Source organism: Taudactylus pleione, unplaced genomic scaffold, assembly GCF_031769625.1.
Source record: "Taudactylus pleione unplaced genomic scaffold, aTauple2 ptg000376l, whole genome shotgun sequence".
NCBI classification, from domain to species: Eukaryota; Metazoa; Chordata; class Amphibia; order Anura; family Myobatrachidae; genus Taudactylus; species Taudactylus pleione.
The window spans coordinates 4,411,819-4,425,255 of record NW_028284777.1 but is presented as its reverse complement, the minus strand read 5'-3'; the positions used below and the strand labels follow the sequence as shown (position 1 = coordinate 4,425,255).

Here is a 13,437-nt window from a genome sequence, read left to right as displayed (position 1 = left end):
CAAATCTGTTTAGTTCATTATAGAACATCTCTGGAGAATAAGCAACAATGTATCTCTTTTCACAGTTTCTTTGCTTTATTCTATGACAAAGCAAAGTAGTGAGACAATAGTTTTTAATTTCATCAGTTTTCTGGAGGGATGAAGCATTGTTTCAATGAGCTGCAAGGGTACCAACAAATTTGTCCACGTCTGTATACCAATAAAAAGGATTTATTGACATAAACAACATGGAATAAAACAGAGAAAAAGCAGTAAGGAAAAATACAATAGTACTAAAGAATTCTTGCAGGAGCTATTATTCAAGCTAAATACACATAGTAGTTATGAGACAAATAATTTATGTTCACAGTTATTTTGAGCCTGTTTTCTAATCTGGTAGCAAGTTACTTGTAATGTTGGCTTTTATTTGTTACCAGTTATTCATATAACCAGTGTTGTCACAAGGGGGGGTGAAGGGTGTGCGGGCCACACCCGGGAGAGGTTACACCAAAGTGCCTCAGTGACAGGAGCCAGTACTCACTGCCAGGCCTGCCAAGAGATACGCCGGGCCTGGGTAAAAGGGGGTGTGGCCTAATCACGGGAGCTGTGGTCACGCCCCCTTAGGTAAAACAAAGAAGTTTAGCAGTGTCACGATGCTGCGCTGCACGCTGGTGAGGGGGGCGCAGTGAGCCCCCTCTGCCCGGCGCATAACCAGAGGGGGGCGTGATCAGCTTAATCGCTCCTCCCACAGGCATAGGAGACTACTGTGGCTGCTTCTTAGCAGCCGAGAGCAGTCTCCCAGTGCAGCCCAGCACACAGTAGCGTGTGCTGGGCTGCTGTGATGAAAGGGGGGGGGGGCAGTGGTGCCGGACCCGGGCCCCTCCAGCAAGCCCGGGCCCGGGTAATTAGTACCCGCTCCCCCCTCCTTTTAGTGCCCCTGCTCGCTGCACCGGGTTTCACCCAGTGGAGGGACGCCACTGCATCACTTGGCTCCTGACACAGTGAGAGAGCCAACACTGTAAATATACTGGTCCCTGGGGAAAGTCCGCACCTCCGGGACCCCCCGGAAAGACTAAAACGGGGGATTCGGCCCGCATGGCCATACACACCCCCACTTTACCGACACTACTCACTACACCGGGTGTCACCCAGTGGAGGGACGCCACTGCATATAACGCACACATATTCCTTAGTGCTTTACAGAGAATATTTAGTTATTCACATCAGTCCATGCCCCAGTGAAGCTTACAATCTATATTCTCTACTACATGGACATACACACTAGAGTTAATTTTTATTGGGAGCCAGTTAAACCTACTGGTATATTTTGGAGTGTGGGAGGAAACTGGAGCTCCCGGAGGAAACCCATACAAGCACGGGAGTACATACAAACTCCACACAGTTATGGCCATGGTGGGAATCGAACTAAAGACTTCTGCTATAAGGCAGTAATGCTGACCATTACATCACTTTGCATCTGCATTTAGACTGTCAGAAAGCCTCATCTTTATGAATCCAAATGCAGACTGTGTGTACCCCTAAAGTGCTGAGGTAGCTGTGTGTTGAATTTAAAGTCATGACTGGTGTCTGCAAATTGAGGCGACAAATTTTAAAAGTAATTGTCTACATAATAGGCACTCTAGCTTTCATAACTGTAACTGTGTGCATGTACTGTATCAAGAAATGAGCGTGCACAGACTAAGGGGTCTATAGATAAAGTGAACAGAAGTGAAGTACCAACCAAACAGTTCCTAACTGTCATTTTTCAAACAGCCTGTGACATAGCAGTTAGGAGCTGATTGGCTGGTACTTTATCTCCGTTCACTTTATCTCCATCCAAGGCTTAGTAAATAGACCTGTTTGGGGTCTATTTATTTAACCACTTCGCCAGGACAGTAGCTTATCACAAGCACCGTGCTTTGTCTGGAGCAATGAAAAAGATTTGTTGAGAGAAAGAATGTGAATTAATACCCATTTATCTAAAAAATGTATAAACAGGCTCCTTAGCAAGTCATGTTTCTTGTAGTCCAAGAATGTATGCACTTATTTGAAATTTGGTTTGGCTGTGGTTAGAGAGTGGGTTACTATTAATGGGTTATCTTTATGAAGCAGCGGATTTGATAAACCGCCGCTTCTCAGTGGGTTGGAGCTGAAAATTTAAAGTAGCACCTGGCTTGCCTTACACTGACTGTGAGTGCCGCTTTAAATTTTTAGCTCCAACTCGCAGAGAAGCGGTGGCTTTTGTAAATATAGCACAAAATGTGTATAAATAGAGCAGTTTCACATTAGCTTTCTTGGATTCAAATGGGCAAATTTATCAACATTACTAAAATAATGTGAAAATGGGTGTTTTTGTATCACTTAAATGTACTTTTGGAGCAATTTTCATAAAAAAAAAAAAAAGGAAACACTTAAATGAACATTCTTAGTATGCAGATTGCATTTCCCATCCTTGTAAAGTGAAATGCGGTCTGTTTCAGATTTACTAAAAGAAATTGTGAAAAAATACCGGGAGGGAGCTCTGTGATAATAACTCTATCTGGAAATGGCTTCCCCCCATTTCACCTACTTCAGCTCAGCCTTCCCTGTCTGAGGAAGCTTCCATGATCAGCCTGAGTGTCTGATAAACCACAGGCTGATTACAGAGAAAAATAAATTAGAATTAAAATTAAAAACACTTACCATAATGGTGATCTGTGATCTCCTTTGTGACTCCGGTCAGCTAATTGCTGGGCTCCTGGTCCATGACCCCGGTAAGCTGCTCTGTGCTGTATACTGAGATGCTGGTTCAAAGCACAGAGCAGGATCCTGGCGATCAGCTGACTGGAGTCACGGAGTAGATCACCGATCACCTTGATGGTAAGTGTTAGCTAAGGGGCAAATTTTTATCACAATCCTCTGAGATGAGGATTGTGATAAAAATGTCCCGAAAAGATGCTTCCTCTGTCCAGGAAACAGCTGAAATGTGGGACCGATGACTTGTGCCATGATCAAAGGAGTTTACAGTACAGTGTAGGGACCACAGGTGAGATCATGGGGGACACAGAGGGCGATGGGGCTGGAGGTCGCCTACTTCTGTTGAAATCACTTAGTTGGGGGTAAAGTGTTTAACTTTACCCATACACTGAAACGATTATTGCCCCACTAGTTCAGCAAAATTAAACATGTTTGATTTCTCCTGCTAAATAAAATAACAAGAGTTTCTCAGGTTATAGGAGCAAACAGCTGGTTATCGTGTTATTCTACACACCAGTTGGCTGATTGGAACAATAATTGCTTAGTGTAGTGGTTCCCAAACTGTCTTAAATCACACCATCCTAGAATATCAGCATATTTGACATAGCAACCCTAGGCCAAAAGTTTCTTATTGTGAATCTCTGCAAAAATTAATACATAGAGTCATTTGTGCTTACGAGTCATCCTTAGGGTCAGTTATGTGGTGGTGTACAGGGTTGGCCTTCTGTTTGTCCACATAGTTTATGATTGGCAGACATCAGGACTGGATTTGATTTGGTACTGGACCACACACCTTGGCACTCCGGCACCCAGTTTGGGAACCACTGGCTTAGTGTATGGCCGGCTGAGCGCACTGGGGCTATGTGCAATTGGAAGACATTATTTGACTGATTTCTCAAATTATCTTCAACTAATGTCAACTTTTCAGCAATTATCTGTATATGTATAGCAGTAAAAAATAATGATCAGAATAATTTCCATTATGATATGATGTTTTTTGCTATCAGTATATGAAGCATAGTAAGCCACTTTAAAAGAGAGAAATCTGTCCAACCTATCAACATGTACTGCATCTCTGGTGATAGAGCAATGCCCTTACACACACATATTTTGTTTTAGTCTCTGCTATTTCCAAGTGACTTTGACTGACCTTCAATAATGCATAAGGGCATTTTGTATGCAAACACACAAGTAATGTCCTAAGTGACTTTGCTGATGCTGTTTATTCTAGTAACATTGTTTCTGTGAAAAAAAGCAATGATGTTCTAGACACAAGCTTTCACCCCCAGCAGGAGTGAACAAACATTATTTAATCATGTAGTTAATGATTAATAGAGCTGCCAGTTCACACAGCAAACCTGTTAGTCCACACTGGTTCACAAATAAATGTACAGTATGTTGTCTATGATGGAGACATACCCAGAAAGCGAGTACTCAGGGACTGATTCAGCACGGATCACAATTGTGATCGCAGCTGCGTAATGGCATGAAATTAAGCTGCAAAAATATGTTAATACCTGCCAGCATAGAGATGCCCACTACTTCTTTCTCACATCCGTACTACCTCGTAGTCCTGCGTATACATTAGCAACATCGAACCACATTGGCCCGTCACGCACAATTACAGCAGGTCTGACCAGTCGCAGAAATTGCTAATCTCGTCGCATGCAGAAGGCTCTCAAGCTGCATATAACAGGCACACCTGTGTTTCTGCAACCACTCCCTCCTCACCACTTCCAAATGCTCATGGCCTGTCACTCACCCTGCGATGGATTCCAGGATATCAGCGCCAGTGCAGTAGACACTGGCAGTGCTGTGGGGCGGGGGACACACATGGAGTCTGCACACGGACACTCTACTCTGATTGAAATGTGACGTCACTAGGCCCTTCCTCATGAATCAGCTAAATGATAAGGAGCATTTCTATAATGGGTGCAGGGTGTGCGGGGACCCTGGGTCCAGGGGGGCCCACACCGCACACCCTGCACCCATATTTTTAATACTTCCCTGTGAGCTTCCAGAGTCCCACGTCGGTGCCAGTATCAGCGCTGTCACAGTCGTCTGGAAAATGGCCGCCACATGCGTTTTGCACATGCGCAGTAGGAATAACAAAGGGAAAATGGCTGCGGCAGTGACCTGCGCATGTGCTGTAGACTCCGATACAATGTAGTGCCCAGAGTCTACAGGTGTGGCATAGCCAGCCGCCGGAGAGAGAGGAAGGGGCCCTGGACAGACTACACACAGGCCCCCTCCTCTCTAGAAATGCCCCTGTATATGATATAAGCTATTAGTAACAGACTATTGTTTAATAACTTGCCATGTAATATATTTTCATTACTTAGCAAAACCAAAGAAACTTTAATTGTGCAAGCAGTTGGTTAATGCAGTTTATATTAATACAATGACCACTGGGCTTAGATGGAACTATTACAACAAATATCTTGTACAGTAATTACATATAGCAAAATCAAAATGAAAAGAAAGGAGTCCAAACTCTTGAATGGGAGAAAAGCACATAATCCTTCATTTCCCAGGGGCATTGAGAGGGAGAGCGGGTACTCTTTACCCAGGTACGGTGCTGTTAGAGGGGCCCGTCCTGCAGCCCCACCCTCCCACATTCCCTGTGCGGTACTTCGGGCAGGGAAAGAGATGATGTGTTGTCACACTGTGTGCTGGGCTAGGGGGAGAAGCTGCTGCTGCAGTCAGTCCGCTCTCTCCCTGCTTGATGTGCGGCTGCGATTATATTTTACCTTTTTTGTAAGGAGGTCAGGCCACACCTCCCCAAGTTGGTCATGCTCCTTCCCAGTACCGGGGCTTGGAAGAGCTGTCGGTAGCCCTGTCATTCCCTGACACAATTCAGCACTGTACTGTACTGTACTGATTAACATATTGCATAATGGTCTCTGATATTCAAAACTCACCTCCTCCAAATGGCGCCCATATAACTCTACGGATCGACTTCACCCAGTCTTCCATGTCATTCTGTGTGCTGGCCATAAGAAGATATGTTTCATGATTTGCAGTCATTCGCTCCCGGTCACCCCCTACAAGAAGCAGAACAAGACACAGTATTACAAATATTGTCTCTAGAAAATCACTGGTGAGGTCATTTTCATAATCTGTTCATATGCATCCAGACCAGTGAAAACATAAAAAAGTGTGTTCAAAACCCACATACAGTACATAAATACCGTTACTACATTCCAGTGTATCTTAGCATACGTGGGATACAAACCAAAATCACACCAGCTACAGGACAGTTTCGGGTCGTTCAGTTCACTTAACATTTTTCACACCTGTGCTTCAAGTATGGTCACTTCTGCTAAGGTACCAAAAACGTTATGTATAGTATATGTTGTGCATGCTGCTTACAGTGATGGACAAATCAATTCAGCAGACTGTGAAATTCCATAGAATTTCAATAATAAGAGGTTAAATTAGTGGTCCAAATTCATCTAAAATTCTCTGGATACTTTTTGCCCCCTGGAAATAAGGTCAAGCACAGTATATAACGCATAAAGAGAGGTCAAGCAAATGGTACACATGGCCGTACAGAGGGAACTTTTTGTAACGACATATCACCTACATCGCTCAAGTGTGTATGCATGATTGCAAGCTCCATCGGTCGCTAGCGACAGTCGCCAAATCAAACCTAGCGATATCGCTATCGGCCAGTGCATTAATGAATGATGTAAGGGTGATCGTTCTGTCATTCATTAAAGTCGTCCAGTGTGGAATCACTGTTCACGGGCATTCGTAAAAGTAAAGGTTGTGGTTAGGTATATATGAAGCAAACGCATGAATTATGTCCTGGCACTTCAGCTGGTAATGAAACATGTTCAGCTGTGTTTTATGGAGCAAAGGACCTTATTTAGGCTTTTGGACCAGCGCATGCTCAGAAGGGGCCTAGGAGGATAAAATAGAATTATCATGGTCCTACTCAGATTTTGCTATGGGGCCCAGAAATTCACCTCTCTACCTTTGATTTGGGGTTTTGTGATTCATCAATAACACATTAGTCTGTAGTATAAATTGTCAACTCTTCTATTTAGAAACAAATCACATAGGCTGCGTAGCCGTGCATTGTACATATGTTCACCATAAACAAATGGAGTTGCTAGATCGCTGGGTAGATACGAGTATTGTCTTTTGGACTGAATACACATGTGAAAGATAAATCATCTGCTATCTGACCAAAGCTTGGAATTCAGGCATGGAAGAATAGTTAATCTCCCTAAAGTGAAGACTTATTTATTTTGCTGCATAAATTATATACATATATACTTTCATTGGTGTAACTAAGCTAAGAATCCTGCAGAGCTGCTTAGCTGCTAACCCCTGAGCTCTTGTCCTACATCACCTGAATAACATCCAACCTCTGGTATTTTAAAAATGCTGCAAGATCTATTGTTTACAGAACTGGCAGCAAAAAAACAATTGAGATTTTAAAGGTTAGACAAACAGACTAGCTGTATATTGGAGCAAACAATCATGGTAATATGTGCAAGACAATACTTTTAAGATGCTTTAATATAACACTTCTGTTTTCCATAGCACCACATAAATAACAACTACAATATACTGTAGACATACTGCTACATATGTATTTATTTATTACGCAGGGCAGCTCTGGGACAGGTCTAAAGTACTAGGGCCCTCATTCAGAGCCACTCGCTAGCGGCAGTACGCTCGTTCCGAGCGATGTTCGCACATCTGCGCATGCGTACGGTTTTTAGTACGCATGCGCGAACCAGTCAGTGCGGCCGAAAATCGTTGGTACGCAATATAGCGAGGGCCTGCTATTTTGAGTGACAGAATGAGGCGTATGTGGGTGGTAACAGGGGAAGGTGCTTGAAAACGGGGAGTGGAGATCCGAACGCAGGCGTGCTTAAAGGTCAAAACGGGCGTTTTAAGGGAGTGCATATTTAATACAGCAGCGTCATTGACCGCGTCACTTGGTTTTTTTTAACTCAGAACTGCTCGCAAAATAGCGGTTGAAAACACCAACCACAAGAATAGTGAGCAGTTCATACGCTGTACGATGTACTCGATTAATCTAATAAATAGCGGACATGACGTATGGTGCGTGCGGCCAGGGGGCGTTTTTATAAAAAAAACGAGCGTATGTTTTGCTCGCTCGTTCAGACTTAGAGGTGGGAACAGACTGCAATTTGCGAACGGATCATTTGAATAGCCACCCCTTGTTTTTGAACGAACTACCACAAATAGCGAACGGCTCTGAATCAGGCCCTAGGTGTTTAATTGAAGCAAAGAAAGTTTCTTTAAAACTTTAGTACAAAGTATTTTACTTTTAACGATTTTGAAAATAATATCTACAGGAGGACCATGTGATAAGCTGATGTAGAATGCTTCACACAAATATTTCTAGTATATAATATTTTTGTTTGATTTGTAATATAAACAAAAATGTCTTGTTATTGGATTATAAAGTGTATAATGTACTAGGTATGTAAGTATACTATATATGTAAATAAATGCTTTCAAAGCACATAAACTGCAGCCTATTTTTACTGATATTATAGAGTTTATATCATATGTTCTCCCCATGTAGGTGTGGGTTTCCTTCAGGTACTCCACTTTCCTCTCACAATCCAAAAACACAGAGGGCCTGATTCAGACCCGCTCGCGAGCGCTATGCGCTCGCAAGCGGGTTGATATTGGCCCTGTGCACATGTGCACAACGGAGCCGGCTCCGTCATGCGCATGCGCGAGACCCGGATAGTGACGGGCAAACTGTCGCTCCGGGTCTCGTACCAAAGGGGGTGTGCTGTCAATGTTGAGTGACAGCACACCCCCTTTGGTGGGTGGGCACAGGTGGAGTGGCTGCCTAAACGGAGGCGTTCCCATGTGAACGCCTCCGTTTGGGGCCTGCCCCACTGACATCACGAGTGATGTCAGTGGGAGAGATTTCGGCTCTGTCAGAGCCTAGATCTCTCTGGGGCTTGCGGCAACGAGACCCTACCACAAGGGTCTTGTCGCAAGCCCGATAGTCGCGATGGTCTTGACCATTGCGCCCATCTTCCTGGCCGCTCGCTATAGCTGTGGGTGGTCACCCACAGCTATGCGAGCGGCCAGGAGGCCGCTCTAAAGAACAAGAAGACCGACCCTGATTCAGAGCGAGCGCTCTGTCAGAGCGTCCGGCTCTGAATCAGGGCCAGAGGTAGGTTAATTGCCTTCTGAAAAAAAAAACGTGTGTGTGTGTCCACATGGTAGATAATATACACTGGAAGCTCCACCGAATTAAATATTATCTGTAAAGTTCTGCAAAATATGTGTGTGGTGCACAAATTATAGGTGTGCTACAAAATGTCGACTTTCAGATCTGTGCAGACCCCCGTATTTTGGTTTTGGTTCCAAAGCATCGTCGTGTTTTGATTTTGGATCTGGATTTCGTTAAAAAATGACAAAAACAGCTAACTTCTCTTCTTTCCTACAGTCAGTGGCGGTACTAGCGGGGCCCGCGATGGTGCAGGAGCCCATAGCCGCCTGCATCCAACAGCGCCGCTGCACCTGCCGCCAGTGTCCCCCGGGCCCCACAGTATTTAAGTGTAGTGCAGACCGCGGTGAGAGCGGTCCACACTACACAGTAACAAACACTGTTATAGCAGCCAATGAGAGTCAGGCAGACTCTCATTGGCTGCTGAGTCCACGGAGGGAGCTGGCTGGAGCTCACTCATGAGCTCCGCCTTCCGACTCCCCCCGCTGCGTGTGATGGGAAAGACGTCATGACAGCGGCAGTCGCGGCAGGATCGGGGATTCAAGTAAGTTGAGCGGGGTTTTCTTTTGTGTGTGTGTAAGGGGCACGGGCACGGACACTGCATGGGGGGGCGCTACTGTATAGAGGGGATGGCCGCTACTGGGGCACTGTATAGGGGGGATTACTACTGGAGGCAATGCATAGGGGGGACTACTACTGGGGGCACTGTATAGGGGGTATGGCCGCTACTGGGGCACTGTATAGGGGGGACTATGACTGGGGGCAATGCATAGGGGGGACTACTACTGGGGGCACTGTATATGGGAGACTACTACTGGGGGCACTGTATAGAGGGGATGGCCACTACTGGGGCACTGTATAGGGGGATTACTACTGGAGGCAATGCATAGGGGGGACTACTACTGGGGGCACTGTATAGGGGGGATGGCCACTACTGGGGCACTGTATAGGGGGGACAACGACTGGGGGCAATGCATAGGGGGGACTACTACTGGGGGCACTGTATGGGGGGCCGCTACTGGGGGCACTGTATAGAGGGGATGGCCACTACTGGGGCACTGTATAGGGGGGATTACTACTGGAGGCAATGCATAGGGGGGACTAATACTGGGGGCACTGTATAGGGGGGATGGCCGCTACTGGGGCACTGTATAGGGGGAACTACGACTGGGGGCAATGCATAGGGGGGACTACTACTGGGGGCACTGTATAGGGGGGACTACTACTGGGGGCAATACATAGGGGGACTACTACTGGGGGCACTGCATAGGGGGACTACTTCTGTGGGGACTGTATAAGGGGCACTACTGGAGGCACTGCATAGGGGGACCACTACTGGGGGCACTGTATATAGGGCACTACTAGGGGCACTGCATAGGGGTGCCCAGAGCTTATTCTTGCACCTGGGCTCACCACTCTCTAGTTTCCAGCCAATTTTGACCACTTAAAACAACAACATTACAAGGTGGGATCCAATGGTCTTGGTAAAATAACAAACTGAGCGGAACCCCACAAACAGACACTGTACACTATGTACAGTGCCAACGCAAAATGTCAGGTCACTAGCAGCCGGACACTGCCATTGAAATGAATGGGGAAGTGCTGATTGGCTGAGAGCATAGGAACAGTTGCTATGGCAGTGTCCGCTCTCAGCCAATCAGTATAATGACCATGTTGATATTATGCCCATGTCAACATTGTGAATGACAACATTTGCATTTTCGACATCACATCATTTCGACATTCTGCTCATGTCAAGATTGGTGTTGTCATTCTGAAAGTCTACATAATGACTACATACCAAAAAGTACTGTTAATAACAAAATATTATGCTCTTTGTTAGTAAAAGGATCATTCAGATCACTTACAAAACGGACTACCAGTGTTTTTCTACCACAAAATAATTTTGCATACTTATTGGAAAGTAACAACTAGTGGCATTTCATGCCTAAATCAATGCACTGCACAGGGGCCCGCCGCAATATAGGGGTCCACATTGCCTGTATGGCAGGTGCAGTACAACTGCTGCCGGGCAGTCATCAAGGCTGTGACTGACCCGGCCGGCAGCTACTCGCAGGGGACTGGAGCACAGTGCAGTCAGGCTCAGCACTGCAGTGCATTACTGGGTATTAACTCCCAGTAGTCTCTGCAGTGGGATCAGAGCAGCATGTGCTCAGCTCTGATTGGAGGAGCCCATCACATGCTCGTATGACCCAGCATCAGCGCAGCCTCATGGGTGTGACTCATTGTGAGGCTGTGACTGCTGCTCTGCCGGCTGCCTGTGGATGCTGCTAGTGAGTACACTGTTTGGTCACTACAGGTGTCATAATGTGTGGGCACTACAGGTGGCATAATGTGTGGGGTTCTGCAGGTGGTATAATGTATGTGCAGACTACAGTGTAACATAATGTGTGGACACTACAGGTGGCATAATGTGGGGGGTACTACAGTGTGACATAATGTGGGGGGTACTACAGTGTGACATAATGTGGGGGGTACTACAGTGTGGTATAATGTGTCGGGCACCCATTACATCTCCTTGTCACCCAGTGCCTCTTCCCACTCCCTGTCACCCTCTCCCTGTCACCCACTGCCTGTCACCCTCTCCCTCACTGCTTTTCACTGTCATCTCTACCTATCACTCTCTCCCTGTCACCCACTGCCTATCCCCTCTCCCTTCACCCATTGCCCATCAACTATCCCTGTCACCCTCTCCCCTGTCACCCACTGCCTCTTCCCACTCCCTGTCACCCACTGCCTGTCACCTCTCCCTGTCACCCACTGCTCTTCCCTGTAACCCACTGTCTGTCAACTCTTCCTATTACCCTCTCCCTGTCACCCACTGCCTGTCACCTCTCCCTGTCACCCACTGCTCCTCCCTGTAACCCACTGTCTGTCAGCTCTCCCTATTACCCTCTCCCTATCACCCTCTCCCTGTCACCCACTGCCTGTCACCTCTCCCTATCATCCAATGCTTCTCCCTGTAACCCACGGTCTGTCACCTCTCCCTATTACCCTCTCCCTGTCACCCACTGCCTCTTCCCTCTCCCTGTCACCCACTGCCTGTTATCTCTCCGTCACCCTCTTCTTGTCACCTTCTTGCCTCCCTTTGTCTACTCCTTGCCTCTCCCTGTCACCCTCTACCTCTCTCTGTCACCCAATGCACTTTGAACTTGGAGTAGGGCGGAGGAGGGGGGCCCGAAGCAATTTTTTGCACCTGGGCCCACCACTCACAAGTTCCGCCACTGCCATGGAGCATCTGAAAAGTTAAAACCTACAGTGCACCCTTGCGTGGTAACAAGTCAGTTGGTAGCTGCTTTGATTATACATCATTTGCTAAAGATACCGATATACAGTATGTTGGAATATTTACTCATTATCTTTCCAAAACAAATTTATTTGTACTTAAAATATACTTTATGCGCTTTGTTTCTGTAATTGTTGCACTGTTTCATTAACTGAGTAAAATAAATGAGGGGTTATGTACATGACAGTTAATGAAATAATATAGTGCACACGCTGTTCCCATCCCTGTTTTGTTATTAGCTTTAGTAACACGACCGTAAGCACTGCACTGACATCTCTCCATAGGGATTAGTGATCTACTATTTCTCCTTCACCCACCTGACTAAAACAGAATGAAGGGGAGACAGATATAAATAACTACTGTCGTCACATATCCTTACATATGCCCTTACGCCATAGCGTTAGACTTTAGACCTAGAGATCTGAACTGTAAATAAAGTTAGGTGAAGTGGGGATTATCCCAGACATGAGTGCCGGTTATTAGTATTACTGACATTACCCATAATGCACAAAAATACTGCCACAATAAGATGCAAATAAACTCTGTCTTCACTCAGGTCAATTCACTTCTCTCATAAAAGTTATATATTTAAATTACCAACTAGTGCAGTAACCTTCTTTCCCTTTTTGTAAGCAATTCACTGAAGTCCCAACCCATTTGGGAGACAATTGTTTGTCTTGGAGCAATGGAATATGTTTCCCGCCTTTAATCTTTGTAGTTACTTTACCTTACATATTTTTATAATACATATCAGCCTTTTGCCTACCCTCCAACATGACCCCTTCCACTCGGTACAAAATGCTCTGCTCCTGGACTTCCCACCTAATTAATGATTGCAGACACCTGTGTTGAACTAGTTAATAGATGAGATGGTGTTTCACCACAGGTGTCTGCAATCATCAATTAAGAAGGAAGCCCAGGAGCAGAGCAATTTGTACCGGATGGAAGGGGTCATGTTGAAGGGTCTGCATTTGCTGCTTCTCTCTGGGAGATCCTAGAGGGCAGGTCAAGGAGGCAGGTGTGAGTGGCATGGTGACATGATTTGTGTCATCATTGCCCAACCCTTGCTGCAAAGATATAGATGTAAAGCTATAAAACAAATACAATGAAAGCTGATTGGATAATATGACCTCAAAGTAAAGTATTATAAAAGTTTTATGTACTATTATAATAAAAA

General features: G+C 45.6%; 1 protein-coding gene across 6 annotated transcripts in view; it reads right to left on the bottom strand.

The window, feature by feature from the left end:
- The window catches only part of ARHGAP24 (Rho GTPase activating protein 24), a 664,176-nt gene that overhangs the window by 102,447 nt on the left and 548,292 nt on the right, over positions 1-13,437 (bottom strand). For all 6 annotated transcript variants that reach the window (XM_088445039.1, XM_088445045.1, XM_088445040.1 and 3 more), the window contains one exon: positions 5,637-5,759. In XM_088445039.1, coding sequence (XP_088301165.1) covers positions 5,637-5,759 — 123 coding nt within the window. The remainder of the gene's footprint in view (positions 1-5,636; positions 5,760-13,437) is intronic.